General features: G+C 36.0%; 3 protein-coding genes across 3 annotated transcripts; 1 reads left to right on the forward strand and 2 right to left on the reverse strand.

The window, feature by feature from the left end:
* The first annotated feature begins 3,426 nt into the window (after positions 1-3,426).
* LOC105780063 (amino acid transporter AVT1I) lies at positions 3,427-5,489 on the forward strand. The gene is made up of 3 exons (XM_012604171.2): positions 3,427-4,106; positions 4,247-4,857; positions 4,941-5,489. The coding sequence occupies exons 1-3, from the start codon at positions 3,932-3,934 to the stop codon at positions 5,451-5,453; spliced, it is 1,299 nt and encodes a 432-aa protein (XP_012459625.1). The 5' UTR covers positions 3,427-3,931; the 3' UTR covers positions 5,454-5,489.
* Positions 5,490-16,173: 10,684 nt separating this feature from the next.
* Positions 16,174-17,850, reverse strand: LOC128040584 (pentatricopeptide repeat-containing protein At2g36730). Its single transcript, XM_052629670.1, has one exon. It carries the CDS (start codon positions 17,848-17,850, stop codon positions 16,357-16,359), a length of 1,494 nt encoding a protein of 497 aa, XP_052485630.1. The 3' UTR covers positions 16,174-16,356.
* A 32-nt stretch (positions 17,851-17,882) lies between these two features.
* Positions 17,883-20,562, reverse strand: LOC105780066 (ATP-dependent zinc metalloprotease FTSH 6, chloroplastic). Its single transcript, XM_012604173.2, has 5 exons — positions 19,720-20,562; positions 19,084-19,624; positions 18,687-19,000; positions 18,362-18,602; positions 17,883-18,278 (listed from the first exon to the last, which is right to left on the reverse strand). The coding sequence occupies exons 1-5, from the start codon at positions 20,307-20,309 to the stop codon at positions 17,937-17,939; spliced, it is 2,028 nt and encodes a 675-aa protein (XP_012459627.2). The 5' UTR covers positions 20,310-20,562; the 3' UTR covers positions 17,883-17,936.
* Positions 20,563-26,795: the final 6,233 nt, after the last annotated feature.

Consider the following 26,795-nt stretch of genomic DNA (forward strand, 5'->3'; position numbering starts at 1 on the left):
AAGTTAAAGCCTCCCTCGAAATTGGGCAATCCTTAAAAGCATGCATAACATCCACCTTAAAGGCCTTATATCTAGGACAATTTGAATTCGCCCCTTGAGAGTACAAAGCACATCGCTCAACTGTAGGAAGATGTCATGGCCAAGCCTCTACCCAAAAAGTCAAAATTTTGGAAGGGTTTACGCCTTCCATGTTAGAAAGAAGGTGGCACAAGAAAGAAACTTGTGATGCAAGAAAGAAAATTAAGAGAAGAAAGAAATAGACTTGAAGCATTATATATAGGCACATTGTGTTTTTTTTTATCAAAGAATATGTCACTTGGTACGTAACTTGTGTCACAAGTTACATTTTTCCACAACATTATAACTTTCCAAAAAAAACTGTGTTTATTCATTACGAGTCTTTTCTGAAAGTTATATTTATTCAAATAAGTCTATTTAGATGCAAATAAAAAATTATTAGTATTTTTGAAAATAAAATAAAAATTATTATATATAAAATTATTTACACCAACAAATTTAAGCCCAAGTGTCTCATACCCATTTTTTGACGTTACACATGTAGGTATAGCCAATGGCTAAACCCACTTATCCAATCGACTAGGCACCCAACTCAATTACCCAAGTTATAAAGAATTCTTTATTTATATTATTTAAATTTTATATATGTTAGCAGTGTAAAATTACTAATATTGCAAACTACTAACATTCCAGAGCTCCTTCCAAAAGACCCTATGAGGACTTATACCCAAAGCCTAAAGAAGTAACTAATTATACCCCGATATCTCGTGGTATATATAGACATTGTTGTGTGCATGTCCCCACACCAACTTATCATCTTCATGTGCCTCCCCGATAGGCAAATGGATAATCCTAGAGGCTACCTCATTATTGCAAAAGGATTGAATTGAAGTTGCATTCCATCTTCGTGCTTCTAAAAATAACTGAGACATGCATCATGGGGAATAGAATTACATTGACCTATATCCAGGCCATTTATAAACCTTTCCCCCATCTATCCATCCAAATACGGGCTTACTACCATTTCCTATCCTCCAATAAAATCCTGGACTAAGCATATTCAAAGCTTTCATAAAACCCTTCCAAATGAAAGAGGGTTTATCAACATTAGGATGCAAAAATGTCACCAGGAGGGAAGTATTTAGTCGAAAGAACCTTAAAACAAAGCATATCCTATAGTGCAAAAGTCACCATAATTATCGTCCAAGGAGAGCAATATTAAACAATCGAATATCCCAAAAGTCGAGACTTCTTGTACCTTTTCCAATCTAACATCGCATATCCCCTATCCGCCCCCGCTTTTGCCCACTAATATTTTCTAATCGCCTTAATCATATCATCTATGATACTTTTTGACAATAAAAAAGTGTATGTTGGTATTGCTTGTAAGACCCGCTTAATAAAGATCTCCTTGCCCATATGAAACAGAATTAGGTTAAAGTCCCAATCTTAAATCTAACAGCCAAATTAGACTAGGAAGCCCGCTCTTAATTTCTAAAATTAGGCATAAAAGTTGAGACTATACTTCATGGTGCACACGATAACTCAACATGGAAAAAAACGATTTGAACAAAAAAATATTTGAAATATGATATAAAATAAAATATAAATATTATAAAATTTGTAAACTTGGTCGAACCCAATAATTTATGACAATTATATCAATCTTCCCCCTCATGATCGTCTTTTCTATTACGTCAATCTCACATTGCTCTCTAAAATGTCCATTGTCCCAAGTCCTCAAATAATTTCAGCACTAAGGAAAGGTGATGGGTAAAGATAAATAACTCTTGTTCCAACATATGTAGAAACTAATAGTAGACCTACCAAGTTGTAATATTTTGTATAATTAAATAATATTGTTAATTATGTATTTTGTGTTAGATTTATAATAATTTATATAATTGAGTAATATTTTATAATTACATAAAAGAATTACGAATATTGTAATATTTTATATAATTATAATAAATCTATTAAATATTGTTTTGTATGGTTTTGACGATAATGAAAATCTTATTTTAGAAAACTCATCCTATAACTCCTAATTTGTTAATGGAAAACAAGTAAGCCAAATCGTATGATATTTGTTGACTCGGTAGACATAGCTTTGTTTCCCCTCAGATTAGGGTTGATCTACCCAAATTATATATTTGACAATCAATACTATTTTTCTAAAAAAATAATTATAATTATTTTATACTACCATTAATAAAATAAAAATATTTCACAAGCGGATAATTTTTTTATTAATTCACTGGAAGTTATGGGATAATTATCTAAAATCAATCTGATTTTATTTAGTTGAGAAATAAATTACTAAATTGACTCATAAAATTGAGGAAAATATTCATAAATTGTAGACAGCTGCTTGACTTGTTCCTATCCGTGAACAAATGTAATCGTATTATTCCATCCAAAATTATTAGGACCACCTACGAGATAAGGATGGCTTATATATTTATATTTTCTTTTTTAATATTTAAGTTAAATTAAATTTTAATGGTTTAATACGTTTAAATTAAATTTTAATGGTTTAATACGTTATTTGATACTCGAGTTTGATATTTTTGTAATGTGGTACTTATATATATATATATATATATATATATATATATATATATATTATCTAATGTGATACGTACCTATATTTAGCAAAAGCTATATATGTTGGTATCCAACAGAAAAAAAATTACAATCATGGAGTTGTATTTAACAACTAATTAAACAAAATTGTATGTCTTCCCCTCAAAGTATATGATACGATTCTTGAATGTAATGTCTTAGGTAGGTCCCCACGCATACCAACATGTATCATATTCTAATATTAACATGTGTTCTCTAGATATGGGTTCGTTTGCGTAATGATGCGAACACCCTACGTGCGAACCTATATAAAGATGCGAACCCTCCATGTGCAGACTTACGTAAGCGAACTATATAGGCTATCATTGTTGGAGTAAAGAGGGTCGGGTTGATCTTAGTCAAGCAGTCAGATAGTGGATCGATAATAACGAACACCATAACAAAAATTACAATTAAAATTAATTTTGTTATATTAACAAAATCATAAAAATTCAAACATCATAATATAAGCAATTAAATTCACTAAACATTGAATTAAAAATTAAAAAATTAATAATGTTACATTTATATCAAAATGTATATTTCTGTTCCAATATGATACCGTATAAAACAAAAACAAAAAGGACAAGTGTCACATAAAAATTGTTAAACTCAAGTAAAGTAAAATATTATTATCCTAATTAAATATAATTATTTGATGAATATTTCAATCAAGATTAATAAGTAAAAGAAAAATTAAAATACAAATTTAGATACCTAACAGGAAACTTTTCTTTTAAATTGAAAGTAGTACAGTGGAATTCAATGAGAAGGTTTTCTAGCTAAAACAATTTGAGAATGGGAATCCACCCATACCACAATATGTCTGACAAAAGAGTTACATGCAGAGCACAATGTTCAAAGTTTTTGTTTTCTGTGATTTTATTTAATTTTATGAATAATTTTTTCTATAAACAAACAGTATTTGCAGAAAACAAAACTTTGTTGTTCTGGAAATTACTCATTTGTCGAGATATTGTGGTATGGGTGGATTCTCATTCTCAATTTGTTTTTATCTGGCAAACCTTCTCATTGAATTTCAATGTACTATCAATTTTCAAAACTGTTTGTTGTTTGCTATCTAAATTTGTATTTTTGTTAATCAAATCTCAATAAACTAATGCATATATTTAAGTTTTGATGTGTTTTGATTGATTATACACAAATTCAAATACGTAACTCTGTGTGTGTATATATATATATATATATTTGGTTTATGACTGCTATCTATTTTACACTTTCTTACCTTTTAAGAAGCTTTTATCTTTGAACCTTTCCCTAATCAATCATGGCGACCATGGATGAAGAGGAATCATCCTTCACTCTTCCTCTCATTGAAGTTGATGAAAATAAACAAGCTTTAGTAACCAAACTAGAGGAAATTGAACCAAATTCATCCCATTCATGTTCAACAACTAACTCTTTCTTCAAAACCTGTTTCAATGGGCTTAATGCTCTTTCAGGTTCTATTTTTAAGTTCTTTGTTCTTAAAATTTTCATCTTAAATAGATCCTTTTCCCAGTTTCTATTTTAAGTTGTCAAGAACAGTTTGAGTTCCTTTGACAATTCTCTGATATGATTTTTTTTTAAACTAATTTTCTAGGAGTCGGGATATTATCAACCCCATATGCACTAGCATCAGGAGGATGGTTAAGCTTGATTCTTCTTTTCGCCATTGCCACTGCTGCATTCTTCTCTGGCTTATTAATCCAAAGATGCATGGATTCGGATTCGAATATCCGAACTTATCCTGACATCGGCGAGCTTGCATTCGGGAAGAAAGGAAGATTGATAGTCTCCATTTTCATGTACATCGAGCTTTACTTAGTTGCTACAGGATTCTTGATTTTAGAAGGAGATAATCTTCAAAATTTGTTCCCAAACATGGAATTTGAAGTTGGTCAAGGACTAACAATTGGTGGGAAACAAGGGTTTATCATAATAGTAAGCCTCATAATATTGCCCACAGTTTGGTTAGATAACTTGAGCCTTCTTTCATATGTGTCAGCCAGTGGGGTATTAGCTTCTGGAATCATACTTGGTTCCATTATATGGACTGGTGCGTTTGAAGGGATTGGGTTTCAACAAAAGGGAACATTGGTCAATTGGGATGGAATGTTGACTGCTATCAGCTTATATGCTTTCTGCTATTGTGCACATCCAGTTTTCCCTACACTCTACACTTCTATGAAGAAAAAACATCAGTTCTCCAATGTAAGTATTTCTTCTAGATAGCAATTTCAATTGGATGCTATTTTCAATCGAAAAACATGTAACCGGATAATTTTTTTTCTCAGGTATTAGTTGTATGCTTTATCTTGTGTACCATCACGTATGCATCAATGGCAATCTTCGGGTACTTAATGTTCGGACCACAAATTCAATCACAGGTAACATTGAATCTTCCAGCAAGCATCAGTTCAAAAGTGGCCATCTACACGACCTTGGTGAACCCCATAGCCAAATACGCATTGATGGTTACTCCAATCGTTAATGCCATTAAAACCCGGTTTTCATGTCATTACAACCTACGATTCCTCAGCATCCTCATCGGCACCAACTTGTTGATCAGCACCGTTCTTGTGGCACTAGCGATTCCATTCTTTGGTTCACTGATGTCCCTGGTGGGAGCACTTTTAAGTATCACTGCTTCTATAATACTACCATGCTTATGCTACTTGAAGATTTCAGGTATTTATCGAAGATTCAATGGCCAATTAGTTGGTATATGCCTTATAATTATAGTGGGAGTTTGTCTGGTAATTTTTGGCACTTACACATCTGTTTTAGATATCATAGGAAATTTCTAAATGCCAATGACTTAAACCCGAAGTTTAGTTTGATTAGCTTATGCATTTACTTTTATGAATTTGCAATTAGAAGGTTTAAATTTTAAATATTGACATATGCAACTCATTCTCGTTTTTTCAAATTGAAGCCTCCTAACTAGACCTAATCATGGGTCGGTGTTGGTGTTAAGATCAAAGTGCAAGCAAGTCAGCTGAGACTTGAGCAACAAGGCTCGAGACTTGCAAAAGAAACAAGCAGAATTCAAGAACAAATTAAGCTTCTAAGAACAGAAAAAAAAATGAAAGCTAAAAAGAGAGAGTATTTGATGAACAATTCTTGGTTGACTATTCATTATTAAAGCCAATACAAATACCAGACATGAGCTGGTCAGCATAAACAAATCAGCACCTAAAACACTACCTAACTCCACTAATTACATTGTAACTTACAAAACCTTACTTGCACACATAGACAAGCTGATTTTTCATCTTTTCAGCACCTAAAACATCAAGTGCAACATGTTTGTTTTCAACTAAGTTACAAAACATTAATTCAAAAGTAACAAAAAAGAACAGTAGCTCGATCTTCTACTGCAACTTCACTGCCTCGAGCTGTTCCTGGTGTAACAGGGCAGCATGCTGGCCAACTTCAACATTCCTCATTGGCTTGGATGTTGCAAACTCCTAAACTCATTCTCGAGTGCTCGAATTTTGATACACTAAGGGGATTAGTTAAAATGTCAGCAAGTTTGTCCTCTGAATTGCAATGAATCAGTTTCACTTCCTGTGCTTGCTTCATTTCTCTAAAAACATGAAGCTTAATGTTGAAGTGTTTTGTCCTTCCATGGAATGCTGGATTCTTTGCAATTGCAACAGCAGACTGGTTGTCACAAAAGATCTCTGTTGCTTCCCTTTGGTGCACATTCAAATCTACCATGATTTTTCTTAGCCAAATGGCTTGGTTGACAGCACTTGCAGCTGCTGCATATTCAGCTTCAGTAGCGGATTGTGCAACTACTATTTGCTTCTTCGAGCTCTAGCAAAAAATGGCTGAACCAAAGGTAAATAGATACCCTGAAATAATTTTCATGTCATCTATTGATCCAACCCTATCACTATCAGCATATCCAACTAATTTCATGATTTTAGCTCTGCTATACAGCATTCCATGACTTAGGCTACCCTTGATATACTTGAGCACCCTTTTTGCAGCTTAAAAATGTTTCTCATTGCAATAGTGCATAAACCTTGAGAGCAAACTTACAGCAAACGTGATATCTGGCCTAGTGGCAGTCAAGTATAGCAAACAACCAACTAGGCTCCTATAAACAGTTTCACTAATCTGCTCAAAATTGCCTTGGCTCGATAATTTTTCCCACATGGCAACTGGAGTGCCTGTTGCCTTGCTGTTTTGCATGGAGAATTTGGTCAGAATTTTTGAGGCAAAGGCTTTCTGACTTAGGAATATTCCATCATGTGTTTGTGTCACCTCCATGCCAAGAAAATAAGTCATCATTCCTAGATCAGACATCTCAAACATTTGTTGCATCTTGACTTTGAAATCAATCAAAATTGCTTGGTCTTCTCTTGTCACCAACAGATCATCAACATACAATGATACAATGAGCTAAGTCTGCACTCCTTCTTTCTTAACATATAATGTTGGCTCACTAATGCTCCTTTCAAACCCTAAACTGACCAAGTAGCTATCAATCTTGTTATATCAGGCCCTTGGTGCCTATTTCAAGCCATACAAGGCTTTCTTCAATCTGTAAACCATGTCTTCCTTACCAGCCACTTTCAAACCTTGAGGTTGTTCAACATAGATCTCTTCTTCAAGAAGTCCATTGAGGAAGGTTGACTTCATATCGAGCTGGTGAATTTTCTACTGCATTTGTGCTGCTAAGGCAACTAGCAGTCTAATGGTGTCAAGCCTGACCACTGGTGCAAAGGTCTTCAGATAGTCTATGTTATACTTTTGGCTAAACCCCTTCACAACTAGCCTAGCTTTCAACTTGTTCAAACTTCTATCAGCATTATGTTTGGCTCGATAGGCCCATTTCACTCTAATGGTCTTCTTGTTGGCTGGTCTTTCAACTAGTTCCCAAGTCTAATTCTTCTCAATCATACTGATTTCATCAGCCATTGCCTATTTCCACCCTTGCTGAGCTTCAGCTTCTTCAAAGTAGCTTGGTTCCACTATGGCTATTTGAGCTCTTTCATAAATCTCAGCCAATGGTCTAGTGCCCCTGACTAGTTCATCATCAATGTCCATTTTAGGACCATTCTGATCAGATTCAGCCTGATCTGCTACAAGGTCTTAAGAAACTGCCTCTGGCTCTTTCTTCTCTCAGTTTCAGCTTGACATCTAATCAAATACCACATCTCTACTAACAACCACCTTGTTTGTTGAAGGATCCAAGATCCTATATCACTTTTTGATAGTGTTGTAGCCCACCAGAATGTCAGGTTGAGCCCTTTTTGCCAGTTTGTCCCTTTTCACAATTGGGACATATGCATAGCATATGCAACCAAAAATCCTCAGGTGAGCCAGAGATGGTTTAAACCCAAACCAGGGTTGGGAGTTTGTTTTGGATATATACAACAGTGTTAACTACCTCAGCCCATAAGGTTTTGGGAAAATTCTTCTCAAACATCAAGCACTTGGCCATATCCATCAAGCTTCAATTTTTTCTTTCACTAACACCATTCTGTTGAGGAGTATAGGTGTTGGTGAGCTGGTGTTTGATGTCTGCTTCATTATAAAAGCCTTGAAACTGAGCTAAAGTGTACTCAGTTCCAGTATCAGACCTTAGAGTCTTGAGTTTGCAGCCTGTTTTAGTCTCTGCAACTGCCTTAAACTTTCAGAACACTGAGGCAATCTCTGATTTATGTTTCAACAAAATATATCAAAATATTGAGTGATCATCAATAAACAGAATAAAATACCTGCTACCATTCAATGACTAAGTCTTCATGGGGCCACACACATTAGTGTACACAAGCTGCAGCCTCTCTGAAGCTCTCCAGGCCTTGTTTGAAGGAAATGGCAGCCTGGCCTACTTTCTTAGCTGACATACTTCACAAACTTCTTACTTTTCGACTGAGTTGATGAAGTTCTCAACCAGATCTTCCTTGATTAGTTGGTCCATCGATCTGTAGTTGGTATGACCAAGCCTTTGGTACCAAAGCTTTGATTCATCTAATAAGGCTATGTAGGCTGAGTCTAAGTCATTGTCAAGTCAACAACAAAGTTTTTATCAGCCATAGTGACTGACATGAGCCTGGATCCACTTGGATCACTGATTTGGCACTCATTACCTTTGAACACAACAGAATAGCCTTTCTCCAGCAGCTGAGCTATGCTGAGCAGATTTCTGTCAATCTCAGGCACCAACAACACATTTGAAACAAGCTTGTTACCTGTGAAAGTGCTTATCAGCACATCCCATTTTCCTTCTGCCTTGATGAAGTGGCCATTTCCTACTTTCACCTTTGTTTTGAAGCTTTTATCAATTGACTTGAAGATGGCAGCATCCAGTGTCATATGGTTGCTGCAACCACTGTCTATGAGCCATCCCTTTGTGGCCTTTTCTTTGGTGATTGAGCATGAAACTGCAAAAACTTACTCTTCATGGTCACTTCCTTCCTCTGCTATTCGAGCTTCAACCTTTGGCTGTTGTGGTTGACTCTGCATTGGTCTACCTTCACTTCTGCAAACCTTTTCAACATGTCCCATCCTTTTGCAGTGTTGGCACTGTAAATCTGGTCTAAACCAACAATTGGCTTGTGAATGACCAGGTTTTTTGCAATGCCTGCAGGGTTGATCCCTTCTTCTTGTAGCATCTGACTTATGCTTGTCTCTCTAAATCTTTTTGCCTTTATAGGCAGAGGTGTTCGAGGCAGGTTTAATTTTTGCTTGGAAGGCACCTTATTGGTGCTCCTCGAGCCTACTGGCTCTTCTTTGCTCTTGTGCATAAAGAGCATTGATCAGCTCTGTCAATTAGATGCTGGTCAGGTCCCTTGAGTCTTTGAGGGATGATATTTTTGCCTCATACCTCTCAGGTAATGTTGAAATCACCTTCTCCACTATTCTTGTTTCGCTGAACTGCTCTCCAAGAAGCCTTATGATGTTTATCACAACCATAATCCTATACGAATACTGCTTGACTGTTTCCTCCTCCTTCATCTTCAAGTTCTCGAAATCTCTTCTCAAATTCAAAAGCGGTTGCTGCCTTGTTCTCTCAGTTCTTTAGAACTCTTCTTTTATTTTGTCTCAGGCCTGCTTTGGTGCCTCACAGGCCATGATTCTTGTGAAGATCACATCTGACACACAGTTTTGAATACAAGACATGGCCTTGTGCCTCTTAGTTCTTTCATCAGCATACTGTCTTATCTGAGCCACAGTTGGATTGGCTCTAAGTGGTGCAGGTTCAACATCTGAGTTGAACACTTCCCATAGATCGAATGCCTGCAAATAGGTATTCATTTTGACCACCCTTATGTGATAGCCCTCTCCATTGAAGATTGGTGGTGCAGCTGGTGAGAAGCCTGATGAAGCCATGGTTTTAAATATTGAACTATAACAGGTCCACTGAGATTATGGCTCTAGATACCAATTGTTCGTGTTATGAGCAAAGTGCAAGCAAAGTCAGTTGAGACTTGAGCAACAAGGCTCAAGACTTGCAGAAGAAACAAGCAGAATTCAAGAATAAATTAAGCTTCTAAAAACAGAAAAAATGAAAGCTAAAAAGAGAGAGTATTTGATGAACAATTCTTGGTTGAATATTCATTAAGATTGAACAATGGCCTAAAGACAATACAAATACTAGACATGAGCTGGTCAGCATAAACAAATCAGCACCTAAAACACTACCTAACTCTACTAATTACATTATAACTTACAAAACCTTACTTGCACACATAGACAAGCTGATTTTTCATCTTTTCAGCACCTAAAACATCAAGTACAACATGTTTGTTTTCAACTAAGTTACAAAACATTAATTCAAAAGTAACAAAACAGAACAGTAGCTTGATCTTCTACTGCAACTTCACTACCTCGAGCTGTTCCTGGTGCAGCAGGACAGCATGCTGGCCAACTTCAACAGCCGGGCCACCTGACTCGGCCCAACCCAAACGTCCTCCCGAAATGTGGGAGGATTTTGGAAAAAATATAGGCCCGAAAAATGGGCTTGGACAAAAAATAAGGCTTGTTTAAAAAACAGTCAGGCCTCAAGTAAGGCATTTTTATCCCGGGCCTAGCCCGACCCAGCCCGAATTCACTAAAGGATAAAAAATTTGCTCTTTTTTTTTAATGTTATTTTCTTATTGTTTTCTCCCTATTTTGCTACCATTTTACTGTTATGTTGCTGCTATTTTTTTGTTATGGTTTGGATATTGTATAAAACTTATTTTTATTGTTAATTTTGTATTTAGTTTAAAGGCATTTGTTAATTTTTTTATTATTTTAGAGGCATTTTCTTGTTAAGTTGCATTTATCTTAGTGTTATTTAAGTCTACATATTTTTTAAAATTTATTTTCAATTTGTTGGGAAATATTTATTTTGATGTTTTTAGTATTTTTCATGTATTATATAAACTTGAAAATTATATAAAAATAATATAAAAAATTAATACAAGCGGGCCGCCCGAATTTTATCATTTTTATTCGGGTCAGGCTTGGGCAAAATTTTAGGCCCATTTTTTGGGTCGGGCCTGGGCCTAGTAAATGGGCCTAAATTTTTAGTTGAGCCTAGCCCATGATCACCTCTACTCCTAACCAAAAAAATAATGATAATAATAAATAAACGTCAATTCATTGCATATGCTTAGGTTGTTATAATATTTTGTTTGAGGTAATTTTGGAGGGTTCTTCATAGTTTCGTTACATGTATATTTCTTTCAATTTTTTTTGGGCCATATCTTTTATGTTAGTGTTATGGGGCTAGACTTTCAATATCACAATCCATGCGGTTTTAGGCGATTTTTTCGACGCAAATATGTCTAAGTCAACCTAACCACCACAAAGTGAGGATTCTCATGGAATTCCTCTAAGGCACTAATTTATATAGTGGAAGCAACTCAAGTCAAAAAAATGCTCAAAAGAACAAACTAACCACAGAAAAACAAAGCACGAGAGGTGTTTGAGTAAATGCTCTCAATATATTATTTCTCTAAAAGAATACACAAAATAATGGACACAATGGGTGATTTACAACTAAGGGGGGCTCTCTATTTATAGTTGAGCTCCCCTAAAATCGACAGTATAGATCAAGTTACATCAACGAACAAGATCGAAGCATATCTACAATAAAGGGATTTACATAATCTCCTAGGTTACAAAATCAAATCTTATCAGATTAAATATCTTCTAAGATTACTTTCTCTATTTACCAAGGTAGCCTAATTTCTCATTTTTGAACCGTGGTCCATGACATTCTCCCCTACCCATTCTCGCAACGACCTCGTTGCGCCCTTTGAATGACACTAACTTGATTCACCTCAGAAATTTTGCCTCGATTTCCATCGTCTCCTAACTCAAACTATTGTACTCATTTTTAGTACATCTCATTCGCAAGATTCCACCACTCTTAGTTGCCCACATTCTGCCTTGCCTCGATTCAAAACCTTTTAATCCACACAAACAGGCTTTGGCACCACCACATTGAACACCGAGTTAACCTTGAGTATTCTCACTAAATCAGGTTTGTAAGCCCCTCGACTTACCCTCTTTTAAACTCTAAAAGGGATCTCGTGTCTTTACAAAGCTAACAAGTTAGAATAAAAAACACTACCAAAGTGTTTAGGATGTACCTCGCTCGTAGCACTTATTTGTCTTAACTGTCCAATTTACATCGTTCTTTTTCCCTCAAAGTCTGATGCACAACCCACCTCTCTCATAGGTGGTAGCTCCACTGATGACTCTACAAGCCTCATATTGGTTTCATGCCCTACTAGAATTTCTAAAAGGGCTTCCTTAGCAGTCTAATCTACCGAGTTAATGTTCCTCCTATACGAAACATCCTCGGCTAGCTAGATTATCGATAACACCTTGGTCCCGACCTTTATATCTCGATTCATCGGCACAACAATTCGTGATAACAAACCATCAACGTTATGAATTTGATCGGCTAAGGAAAAAGAACTGCCCCATTCTTGTCAAGAAAGTTTAAGTCAAACACAAAATCATAATCATCTAACTAGATTACCTCAAAATATTCATTGCCCTTTCATTCACTGATTTGTAGCTCCACTCCTCATGCTACTCCCACAGTTGGGGCCTCTTTGTAATTTACCGTATTGATCTTCTTATTCAATTTTCTAACCAAGAGACTAAGTTTCCTCACAACTTCTTCTAATATGAATAGTTCGATGCTCCCATATCAACAAAAGCAGTCATTCTATGGCCTGCGGTGTTGATGTCCACAAACATCAACCCTACCTCCCTGCTATTCCTCTTCGTAGGAGTGGGTATCATTGAATTAAGCTTCGACGTCCTCCTCTCATCAAGCTCTGCTTCCTCCCTTTTACTAGTTATAGATAGATTAACTCACTCTGGACAGTCTCACAACCTATGCGGCCCACAATACAAGAAGCACTTCACTAGCTTCTTCTCACTCTCCTTGGCCCTATTGGCTTCGACTCTACTCACGATCGAAACAACATTCATGGTAGCTTCTTCCAGCTCATCATTCCCTTTGACAGCCAAAAACATAGATCATTCCAGACAATTCATTACCACATGTGGTCCTTGACAAATGAAGCATTTTATCTCGCTCCCCTTCTCATTCGAGTTGTTGGGTCTCCACTTCCTATTTCGTGGTTTCCCATTTTGTTATCGTTGTCATCATCGCTATGTCCCTCTTTATTTTGCTCTTGGTTTCCTCCATCATTGCCTTTCCAATTGAGATTGGAAGACTCGAACTTGTCTTTCCTCGAAATAAGCTCAATCAAGGACTCCTCTACAATCATGGCTTTTGACAATTCTTGGGCCCCTTAACGTTTCAATTACTACTTAACCCATAGTTTTAACCCATCCATAAAATAGAAGAAGGCCTCATCCTCACTTAGATTGGTGATTTGAAACATCAGCTCATTAAACTCTTTCACATACTATTTGATTGTGTCTCGTTGTGAGAATTGACGTAACTTAGACCAAGCCTCATTCTCGACATATTGAGGGTAAAATTGTTCCTTGAACTCATTTTGGAACTCCTCCCAAGTTCCAATCGCAACCTGACCACGCTTTGCACCTGTGGACCTGTGGACCTACTTTTTCACTATAAAGAGCAAAGTCAGTAAAATATCAAGCAACAGTATTTACCTTAGCATCAACATCCTTGATGCCCACGGCACGAAAGTACCGTTCCATCTCCCACAAGAAGTTGTCTACTACACTTGTGGACCTTGTCCCCTTGAACTTCTTCGATTTGGGGACATCCATCTCATAGTTGAGTGTCACACCTAACATTCCTTTGCCCACAGAAGCTTAGCACAAAGCAAGCTCTCCCACAAGCTCCTCAATTTTTGTACTTAAAGCTCTCATCATGGCCATTGTTTCCTACTTTAAAGCCACTGTCATAGCCTCGAGAATATCGTCTCTCTCTATCAACTTACCCACAGTGGAATTAAGCATCTCTTGTATCTCCTCCACATTAGAACCAAAAGACTCCAACATCACTTTCTTGAGTTGTTCTTCCTTCGAGTCCAACTCCGCAGTGCGTCTCTCAACTTCCTCGAGTGTCTCCTTCATGTCCCCTATGGACTCCTCGAGGTTGACCACTCGTTCCTCCAAAGCCAACAGCATGTCCCTCGAACGACTTACTTTTTTGGCCCTCCCATAGGTCTCTATTGGCTCATTCTAATCAGCAACTTCTTTCGACATCTCAAACGATGCCTTTGCTACCTTAGCTCGAATACCAACTATTATGAGGCTAGACTTTCAGTCTCACAATCCGTGCAGCTTTAGGCAATTCCTTCGACTCAAATATATCTAAGTCAGCCTAACTTCCACAAAGCGAGGATTCTCGCAGAATTCCTTGAATGCACCAATTTATATAACGAAAGCAACTTAAGCCAAAAGAGTGCTCAAAAGAAGAGTATAATCACAAAAAAAAAACACGAAAGGTGTTTGACTAAATGCTCTCAGTATATTCTCTCTCAAAAAACACACAAAACAATGGATACAATGGGTGATTTACAATTGAGGGGAGGCTCTTTATCTATAGTTGAGCTCCCCTAAAACCTACGGACAAGATCGAGTTACATCGACAGACAAGATTGAAGCATATCTACAATAAAGGGATTTACATAATCTCCTAGATTACAAAATCAAATATTATTAGATTACATATCTTCTAATATTACTTTCACCATTTACCAAGGTAGCCCAATTTTCCATATTTGCCTCACTAAGCCATCAAGGCCTTAAGTAGATAAGCTTCATTGCTTGTTCTTTGAATTGGACCAGCTTTCGTGGGTCAAATTAGCCCCATTTAATATGTAGACCTCCATGGAACATCTTTTGAGTGACAGTGACGGGCTTTAAACTGCAGCCCGTGACATTATTATTTTCTTTTTTTTATTTCATGGTATTATATATTTATAGAAATTAAAACATTAACAAGTACTAAACGACGTCACTGAGTGAAAATAATTTGTAAAATTATTTTAACAAATGATTATTGGTGGAATGGTAAGAGATTTTTTTATTTGAATTTGTTGGTTTGTGTTTAATTCCCAAATAATGTTTTTCATTTATTTTATTTGAAATATTATATAAAAATGTTAAAAGACAAAAAATCTTTATAATAATATCGATTACCTTTTAAAGTAAGGGTATTTTGATATGATTTCAAAATTAAATTAGTGTAAAGTTGACTCGTGTTTTGGGTGTTTGCCGAAGCGTTTCTGACCAGCTCTTGGTGCTTGTCAATATTTCTTTTCTTTTGCTGCGTTGTGGAGCTGGGCTGCACTGGGTTTTCTTTAGGGTTTTTTTTCTTTTGTTTGCTTCCTACGTTCTGTTTGTTTTCGTTTTCTATTTGGTTTGATTTGTTCTATTTGGGCTTGGAATGCTTGGTTGAGTGTTGGTTTGGGTCCATTCTGATGTTGCTTTTGGTTTTTTAGACTTCTTAATGAAAGCTGGACTTTTTCTCAATATATATATATAGTATTAATTATAATCAAGACTTATTTGGAACAGTGAATTTTTTTTTTTATTTGACACCTATATGGTACGGATTTAAACCTTGCATCCCTCTTTTCCCTCCCTGATATTGTAACCAAAAAAAAAGTAAATATTATAAATTTTGACATATATATATAAGATTATTTATTCAATGCTAATGGAATAAAAAATTCACAAAATTCCTCACTCATAATATGTTAAAAGAATAAAATATTATTCTTAAACATTAAAATGAAAAAATTAAATTTTAGTCGAGTTGAATAGCCTTGAGTAAGGCTCAAATTTCTTACAACTTGAGCTATACTTAACCTAACTACATGTATATGTTCGACACAAGTAAAATCTTCTTTTTGGTAGAAAAATATAGTTTAAAACGAAAAATTTAAAAAGTTAAATTAGTAACTCAAAGCAAAAATATAATCTGCATCAATTAAAATAGGTGTTTTCATGTATTTGGAATATTGTATTGTTAAATTCATGTTCAAATATAATTTTTTAATAGGTGCTTTCACATATTTGGAAAATTGTATGTTTGAATATATATCGGGAGTGATATATAATCACATTTTAAGGATTTTAAGAAAAAAAAATAGGAATAACTGAACCTACCTACTTCCAGACGCATTGAAAGCAAGAAAAAATTGGGGCAAAGAAATACAGTACAAAATTGCATGTTGTACAATGAATATTTTCTATGTTCTTGAGCGAAAAAAGCTAACATACCAAGTAATTCAACTACGAAAGGCTAATCATTTTCATGTGTAAGATCAGAGTATGTAGCAATGGATATATATCATTGCAATGAAATTGAGAATCATACCCTGAAAAAAACCGATAAATCGAACCATTCAACTCGAGACAGCTCTCGCCAGCCATCTTTTTCAACCCTCCATCTCTCATAAACCTTCGGACATTTGCTGCTCGATCCCACATTCCGGATTCTGCATACATGTTAGCCACCATTACCAGATTCCCACTCCTCCTTGGCTCCAACTCCAGCAACCTTTTTCTCACCTCATCACCAACTTCGTCACTGCCATTAACATTATGAACGCTGCATGCACTTAGCAATGTCCTCCATAAAACCGGGTCTGGCTCGATAGGCATGTTGTTTGTGAAAGTGTAAGCTTCTTTCAAATGACCAGCACGACCCAAGATGTCAACCATGGCACCGTAATGAACCATCATAGGTTTGATCCCGTGAACATACTCCATTTCGTGAAAATATCGGAACCCGTCATCGACCAACCCGACATGGCTACAAGCACAAAGGACTCCAAGGAAAGTGACATAATTCGGTCTTATACAAGAACTTTTCTTCATCTCCTTAAAAAGTTGAAGGGCTTCCTTAGCGTAACCATGTTGAGCAAATCCCAATATCATTGCACTCCAAGTCCACACATTTTTCTCCTTCATTCTCTCGAAAACTCGGCTAGCATATAGAACATCTCCACTCTTTGCATACATATCAACAAGTGCAGTCCCCAACTGAAAATTCAAAACCAAACCTCTTTGAATAACTTGCATATGAAACAACCTCCCAAAGCTTAAGAACCCTAGCTCTGCACATGTTGAAAGCATGATCACCATCGTGGTTTCATCGGTATCAAAGCCACAATCCCTCATCTTAACAAAATACCCAAGCGCATCCTCAATGCAGAAATTCTCAACGCAAGTGGTTATCACCACATTCCACGAAACCACGGTTCTTTCACACATTTCATCGAACACTTTCTTTGCATCCATTATCTTCTTACAACACCCATAAAAGTGCACCAAATTGTTATCAACATAAACATCATCATCTAAACCATGCTTTACAATCTCCCCATGAACCTGTCTCCCTTCCTCTAGCGCTTCAGCCTCCGAGCACGCTTTTAAAACAAACGGGTAGGTAAGCTTATTGCGTTTAAGTCCTCGTTTGCGCATTTCTTTAAGTACCCAGATTGCGTTTTGGGGAGAATTACTGGAAGAGTAGCCTCGGATTAGCATATTCCATGTAGACGGAGTTGAATTGAGTGAGTTCATGAGAAGAGAATGCGCGTAGCTGAGGTTTTTGAATGGAGATAGTGAAGAGAATCTAACGAGTTCAGTGAGAAGGAAAGAATCTTGGTGGAGATTAGAGATGACAATTTGCGCTTGGATTTGAGAAACATGTTTGATCGAAGAACAGAGCGTTAAGAAAACCAGACACTGATGCTTCTTCGAAATGAAATTCCTATTAGACATTATGGACGGCAATGCTATTACTGCTCTGAGAATGAAATAATATATATTTTATAGAATAACGTGTAAATTTACATGTATATAGCGACTCAAGCGTTGATCATCTCACGAACAGGAGTTCTATCTACTTTTATTACAGATTCATCAACAAATTCTGACAGGATTGCTCTGAACTCATCTCCTGTAAGAGTTTCTTTCTCTAACAAAACTTCTACTAGCTTGTCAATGGCTTCACGGTTATTCCTTATATGGTTCTTTGCAATCTCGTATGCAGTTTCCGTTATTTTCTTAACCGATGAATCAATGTCTTCAGCGAGTTTCTCAGACATGGAATTCCTCGCGAGCATCCTTAACACAACGTCACTGCTTTGTACTGCAGGATCAGTTAACGCCCATGGTCCAATTTCTGACATCCCAAACTTTGTCACCATCTGTTGGAAAGTGAAACAAAAAACTTGTTAGCCACATTTGCGGTTCGACCCGACTCGACTTTAGAATAAGCAAGGATCCAAACCTGTCTGGCTATTTGAGTTACTTGTTGCAGGTCCCCTGCTGCACCAGTAGTAATCTCTGGCTCACCAAAGATTACCTCTTCGGCCGCTCGACCGCCGAGCCCTCCAACAACTCTAGCAAAGAGTTGTTGTTTTGAAATGAGATCTGAATCTTCAATTGGTATGAACCATGTTAGACCCCGAGCTTGCCCTCTAGGGATCAAAGTCACTTTTTGAACTGGATCATGGCCTGGTGTCAATGTCCTGTAAGTACAAAATGCTTATCAGAACCGCTATCAATCTCGAATTCCAGAGAGTATTGGAATATGTTTGCAACATTTTACTTACGCGCATACAGCATGGCCAACTTCATGGTACGCCACGAGAATCTTGCTCTTTCCATCTGTCATCTTTGTTCCTTCCATTCCGGCAACGATTCGATCGATCGAATCGTCGATCTCTTTCATCGTGATCTTGTCTTTGCTTCTTCTACCAGCAAGAATGGCAGCTTCATTCATGAGATTTGCCAAATCAGCACCACTGAATCCCGGTGTTCTCATGGCGATTACACTGAGTGAAACATCCTTATCTAGCCTCTTGTTGTCGCTGTGTACCTTCAATATTTCTTCCCTTCCTCTTATATCTGGTAATCCAACAGTTACCTGCACAAATTTTGGTAGAAATTGTATAACTCTCCATCGAGAATAAATAGGGATTAGAGTGTGCACAATCCGACAATGCTTACCTGTCTATCAAATCTTCCAGGCCTAAGCAACGCAGAATCCAGAATTTCAGGCCTATTAGTAGCAGCAATGACAATAACTCCAGTATTACCAGTAAAACCATCCATTTCAGTCAACAGCTGATTCAAAGTTTGCTCCCTTTCATCATTCCCTCCACCAATCCCAGTTCCTCTCTGTCTTCCAACAGCATCAATCTCATCGATGAACACCAAACATGGGGAGTTAGCCTTTGCCTTGTTAAACAGGTCCCTAACTCTGGAAGCTCCAACGCCTACAAACATCTCGATGAACTCTGAACCAGAAAGGGAAAAGAAAGGAACCCCTGCTTCCCCTGCAATGGCCTTGGCCAGCAATGTCTTACCAGTCCCTGGAGGTCCAATTAGAAGCACTCCTTTGGGAATTGTGGCACCAATTGCTGCAAATTTTTCTGGGGTTTTTAAGAACTCCACTACCTCTTGAAAATCTTTCTTGGCTTCATCAATACCAGCTACATCGTTAAATGTGACTCCTGTATTGGGTTCCATCTGAAATTTGGCTTTGCTCCTGCGTTGTACAAAGCAACAAGTACATACTCATGTTATCAGGTTGAAGTAACTAAAACAATGTTTTTATAGTAAACATTTAAGGATGTAAGTAACCTTCCAAGTCCGAAAGGCAAGTTGGGACCTCCTCCAGGATTATTAACAGATGAGCTACTTAGCAACAAAGTGCCAAGAAATACCAAGGGAAAAGCCAAATTCCCCAACAAACCGAATAAAGCAGCCGACCAGTTCATCTGCATAGGATGAGCGGCGAAGTCCACGTTTTTCTCCTTCATTTTCCTCACCAGTTCTTGGGGCAATCCCGGCAACTGAACTTTTACCCTCTGAATTTTCTCCAATGCAGGGTTATATATCTCAGCAATGGCCACTGTCCCATTCTCAAACAAGTCCACCGTTTTCACCCCACCTTCATCCAAGTACTGGAGAAACCTCGAATACGATAGTCTACTTGATGAGCTCTCCATTGGGGTCTCTGGTTCAGCTTTTACCGGCTCACCAACTAAGACACCTCTTCCAATAAGACCCGAAGCCATTGAACTCAACAACAGGTTTCTTTTGCTAAATTTGATGTCAGAGGAGGCTTTAGAAGATGGGTTGTCTTTGTTAGTTGGTTTGGGGAGATGAGAGAAATCATGAGCTTTGCAGCCGGGAAGATGGGAGACAGAAAGGGAGACTGTCACTGCCATGGTCCTTTGGCTTTAGCTGTTAAATAGTTAGACAAACTAAGATATGTTTGCAGCTGTTTTTGGAACAAATTGTGCAGTGGCTGACTTGATGGGTTATGTTTTAAGGTTGCAGTGAGTTGGATTAAATAGTGGGACGAAAGGAGGATAGTTCTAGCGATTTAATTTTGGTTTCTCAAATTTTCCATTTCTCGAACTCTCTGGAAATTCTCAGTTTGAATAGCTAAATATCTTCCGAGTGTTCATATTCCAATTTTATCATAGGTATTCATAATATCTGAATTTTGGTTTACGTATTTTATGTTTTTCATCCATTAATCATTATATTTATAATAGTCAAGCTCTCCACCTACATTGAAGTGTTTTTACACCTCAAAATCTTTGACTAACTCTTTTGGTCTCAACCATACATTTGGCAATTAAAACAGTAAATATTCATGTATTTAGTGTGTCGAATCATACAATCTAAAAACATGCCACGTTATATTTTCTCTGTGGTACAAAATTTTTCTCAAGCATACATATTAATATTACCGCTAAATTTTTAAAAAATAAAATAAAATTATAAAGCTACATTTTAAATTTAACACCCAAAAAAGTTATAGCTTTCTTTTCCTTTTTCTAAGAAAAGTTGCTCTAGATTATTGAAAATGGATTTTTATACTCAATCAAATATGAAAAATTAATTGAAGAATAATACAATTTATAAATAAAACATTTATATTTAAAATTATATTTTTATCTATATGTGAACGTTAATCAATACAAATATAGTCAGCAATCAAATCCAAATATTTTTTTATAAACAATTAAATACAAATATTTATTGCAAAAGAGAATTGTTGATATTTTTATATAATTAATATTTTAATGATTTAATTGTTAAATTTATCAATATAATTGTACTTGTCGTGCACGTAATTTTTCGAACCAATCCGGTATTTCTATCATTTTGATCTAAAATATTGTATATATTAATATTTATTGAATAGTTGAAATTTTTTTACATAAAACACTTAGTTAGAATTTTTTTTTTTAATTTATGACATGAATGATCTACGTGAATGGAATATAAAACATGCCATTGGATCGTTAAAATATTAATTATGCAAAAGAGCGTACAACTATCTTAGTTTTTTATGCTAGTGTAAATGGATTCATCCTCAATTGTAACTATTATATTTATATTTATCTATACTATTATTTAAGCATATAATTACGTTAGTGTCCCAAGTGAACCAAGACTAATTTAATTATGAAATTATTTAAAAAATACAAAGCAAATTATATTGTTTTAAGGGTATTTTATCTTTTTATATTTTGTATAAAATCAAGACATAATAGTTTATAAACCTTTTAACTTCACCATTTTGACCAAAAATTCATTGAACTATTGCTTAAAATTTTAATAAATATATTTTTACATAATTTTTACACTCATATTGTGGGTATGATATAATATAGTCTAGTCAAGTCAAACAAAAATCAACTCAATTTATTATTTATACTTATAGCTATCCTTACTATATTTAAGCTTGCGATTAAATTAATGTTACAAGACATTCAAGCACCAACTCAATTGAGAAATTATTAAAATATTGTTCTTTATATAAAGTAAGTTATATTATTATAAGGTGATTTTTTTATCTTTTTATATTTTATATAATAAAAAATTCAAACATGGTGAGATTGGAACTTGGGATACAATAATTTTTTTTTTTACCATTTTAACCAAAGTTTTATTTGACTTTTATATAAACTTCTAATAAATATATTTATTACATTTTTTTTTTAACTCACATTATGTGTGTGTCATAATCTAATTGCTACTTAAGCTTGAATGGGTGTCAAATCCATCAAAAAAAATAATTCTACTCCTAAATCGTAAATGCATAGCGGTATAGGGAGTAGAGTCGATCCTATAGAGATTGGATATCTAAATTTGTTGTTTGATTTAACCATGTTGCGCGCTTAGGCAATTGACGTGCCCCGTATGATGAAATTCTAGCTTTAGGCTCGATTTTTACTCTGGTTTCGAACTTATCCTTGACAACAAGTCTTTTCCTTCAACCGATAAGCCAACAATCACAATATGTGTGTATTATAATTTAGTAAAAATCTAAAGATGCATTTGATTGGTCAAATCTTACATTATGACCCGTAATATTACATTCTAAAATAAATAATGTTCAACATTCCGGCTACCTCGTAATCTTACATTATCAATATGCCATAATATATAGTGTAATTTCATTACGGCCCTTTCTTTAGATTATTTTAGATTATATGTTTAATTTTAAATTTTGACAAATTACCTTTTGTTTTTATTATTTTAATTAAATTTACCTTTTTTCTCAAATAAAAATTTAATTAAAATAAAATATCTTTTTCAACAATGAAATAGTAAATGTCATGCTTTAAAATTATAATAATTAGATTTACTCTAGTAATTTATGTATTAGTATATTAATTATGATTAGAATTATAATTATAGTTGATGCAATTATTTTTATAAATTATTATAATTTATAAATTTATTTAATAAAAATATAATAATTGTAATAATTTATCATCCCCAAAGCTAACATATGAATTTATCTAATTCATAGACTTGTAGTAAAGCATGTATCCATTTTCTTTTCCCCTATGAATTTTACCTCCATAGGAAGCTTCTACCTATAGTAAAACTCTTCTTTCCCAATCAAACTGCAAAATACGAGCAACACGATAACAGCCCCGCAAAGCCCTTTGACATGCAACCTTCAACTGCACTAGGAGACTTGGAAGAACCCACCAGACTACATTGTTTAACAATTTCCATGCTTTGACCACATGAATCCTGGGGAAGATTATCTGCCCTGTCATCGGGTCTGCACAAAATCAACCTTCTCTTGGACTTTAATGTGCAATTCGAGGTCGGAGAGCTTGAGAATAATGGTTCCGAGGACTGCATTTTATCATTGTTTTCACGCAACTTCCTCTTCAACTCGGGAACTAGTTGGATATCATTATCATAACATTAATTATCTATTCTAGTCCATAAAACTAGCAACTTATCTAAAGCAACAGCTAATCTTTTGACGTACCGGGCAAAGAGTCATCATATGCATATGACTGGAACCCTGAATCACCATAGCTACAGAAAACATTTGTATCTTTATTCGACCCCGAAATTCTGCAAGACATCATGTGCATAAAAAAGAACATTATCCTACTTAAAGCATTCAGGAATTTCGGGATCATACAGGTCTTATCCAGTAAAATACAAACTGAAACCAAAATAAGTAGAACAATGGCTGGAAAAAGATTAAAAAGATTACAATAAGAATCTTAAATGGTCACCTAAAATAGACGGAGGGAGAATGAAACAGCTATTAGAACTTTTATGATCATATAGAGCGCTGGGGATTTAAAAGCAAACCTGTACATATGCTCATCTGCAAAATAACCAAACAAGTAAGATCCACGAGGCATAAATACATGAGAGGGAGCCCATAAGACATATTTCAAGAAACTTAATACCTTCAGGATAATACCCTTCTAGGGTTTCATGCACAAACCGAGTAAAAGCTAAAACTTGTTGCCATGTATCCCCGGAAATATTGTGCCGCTGATTTTTCTGAAAGGAAATGAAAAACAGTACTTTGCCTTAATTGAAAGATTACAATAATTCATTAGCAAGTATACTTTCAACTTGAACTAATAGTGCAGTAACAGAACACATGTCTTGCCCAAGGGATGACTATCATCCATATTTCTATACTTGACATGCAAAGGGTTGAAACCATGTACAGGAATTTTCAAAGGCTTGATTAAGGCAATGAAAGTCAAAATTCAAGAACGCTTCTTAAATAATAACAATTGAAACTAAAGCAGCAGACAAGTGTTGGTGTTAAGAACTGAATGCAAGCAAGTGCTGCTTATGGCTTGAGCAACAAGTCTCAATACTTGCCAAGGAAACAACCGAATTTGAACCAAAAGAAAGAAGAAAAACAAAAGAAAATGGAGAGTATGTGGAAGAAAACAAACTGATTTCATTCAACTTTGAACAATGGCATAATGCCAATACATAAACCAAGCACTAAGCTTGTCAAAAAACAGTAATTGATCACCTAATCAACACCTACTACCACTAATACATTGAAACTTGAAAAACTAAGCTTGTACACATAAACAAAGCTGAGTTAACAGCTCATTTACCATCAAATTACATCAATCAACAACCTAACATAGTTCAAAATGAACTACATCAACCTAAGTTTACAAAAAAATAAATAAATAAACAGTTGCACTTGCTTTAGCAGCTCCTGCATGGCTCAATCTTCATGGCCTGCTTCCTAACTGTTTTGTTACATGCTGACCAAACTTCAACACTCCTCCTTGGTTAGCATGTTACAAACTCCTAGCCTTTTTCTCAAATGCTCAAACTTAGTTACACAAAGGGGCTTGGTTAAAATATCAACAAGTTGATCCTCTAAATTGCAATGAACTAGTTTCACTTCCTATGCTCGTTCCATTTCTCCAACAACATGGAGTTTGATGCTAAAATGCTTTGTTCTTCCATGAAACACTGGATTCTTTGCAATTGCAACAGCAGACTGGTTGTCACAAAAGATCTCTGTTGCTTCCCTTTGATGCACATTCAAGTCAGCCATTATTTTTCTAAGCCAAATGGCTTGGTTGACAGCACTTGCAGCTGCAACATATTCAGCTTCTGCAGTAGATTGAGCAACTATTTTTTGTTTCTTTGAGCTCCAACAAAACATAGTTGAACCAAGATTAAAAGCATACCCTGAGGTGCTTTTCATGTCATCCATCGAACCAACCTAATCACTATCAGTATACCTAACCAACTTGAGGCTTTTTACATGGCTATACATCATTCCATGGCTCAATGTACCCTTGTCATACCTGAGCACTCTTTTTGCAACTTGAAAGTGCTTCTCATTGCTGCAATACAAGAACTTTGAGAGCAAACTTACAGCAAACATAATGTCTGGCCTAGTGACTGTCAAATACAACAAACAACTAACTAAGATTCTATAGGTTGTTTCACAAACCTTCTCAAAATCACCATGGCTTGATAGCTTTTCTCTAACAGCAACTGGAGTATTAGTTGCTTTGTTGTTTTGCATCAAAAATTTGGTCAGAATCTTGGAGGCAAAAACTCTCTAACTTAGGAATATGTCATTGTGTGTTTGTGTCACTTCTATACCAAGAAAATAGATCATCTTTCCTAAATCAGACATCTCAAACATCTGTAGCATTTTGGTTTCAAAATCGATCAGCATTGCTTAGTCTCCTCATGTCACCAACAAGTCATCAACATACAGGGATACAATGAGCTGAGTCTGTGTCTCTTCCCTTTTGACATACAGTGTTGGTTTGCTCTTGTTTCTCTCAAATCCCAAGCCGACCAGGTAGTTATCGATCCTGCTATACCAGGCCCTTGGAGCCTGTTTTAAGCCATACAAGGCTTTCTTCAGTTTGTAAACCGTGTATTCTTTACCAGCCACTTCAAAGCCTAGAGATTGTTTAACATAAATCTCTTCTTCAAGAAATCCATTAAAAAAGGCAGACTTCACATCGAGCTAGTGAATTTTCCACTGCATTTGTGCTGCTAAAGTAATCAGCAACCTGATGGTGTCGAGTCTGGCCACTGGTGCAAAGGTCTCCAAGTAATTCAGACCATACTTCTGGCTAAACCCCTTAACAACTAACCTTGCTTTGAGTTTGTTTAAGCTCCCATCAGCATTTTACTTGGTTCGATAGACTCATTTCACCCCAATAACCTTCATGTTTGTTGGTCTTTCAACCAGCTCTCAAGTCTGATTCTTCTCAATCATGTTGATTTCATCAACCATTGCTTGCTTCCAACCTAGGTGTGCTTCAGCTTCTTCAAAGCAGCTTGGTTCTGCTATAGCTACATGATCCCTTTCATAAATCTCAGCCAACAGTCTAGTGCTCCTGACTGGTTCATCATCAATGTTTATTTCAGGACCATTTTGATCTGGCTCAGTCTGATCTGCTACAAGGTCTTCAGAAACTACCTGTAGCTCATTCTTTTTCCAATTCCAACATGCTCTTTCATCGAACACCACATCTCTACTTACAAACACTTTGTTTGTTGAAGGATCCAAGATCCTATAACTTTCTTAACTATGCTATAGCCTACCAGAACACCAAGTTGAGCTTTCTTGGCCAATTTGTCCATTTTCACTGCTGGAACATGAGCATAGCATATGCTGCCAAAGACCTTCAGGTGAGCTAGTGAAGGCTTGAACCCGAACCAAGCCTCAAAAAGAGTTTTGTGAGCCAAGGCCTTGGTTGGAAGCCTATTTTGGATGTACACAGCAGTGTTAACTGCCTCAACCTACATGATTTTGGGCAGATTCTTCTCAAACAGTAGGCATATGGCCATACCCATCAAACTCCTATTCTTTCTTTCACTTACACCATTTTGTTGAGGTGTGTAAGTGTTAGAAAGTT

This window comes from Gossypium raimondii, chromosome 4 (genome assembly GCF_025698545.1).
Source record: "Gossypium raimondii isolate GPD5lz chromosome 4, ASM2569854v1, whole genome shotgun sequence".
Classification (NCBI taxonomy): Eukaryota; Viridiplantae; Streptophyta; class Magnoliopsida; order Malvales; family Malvaceae; genus Gossypium; species Gossypium raimondii.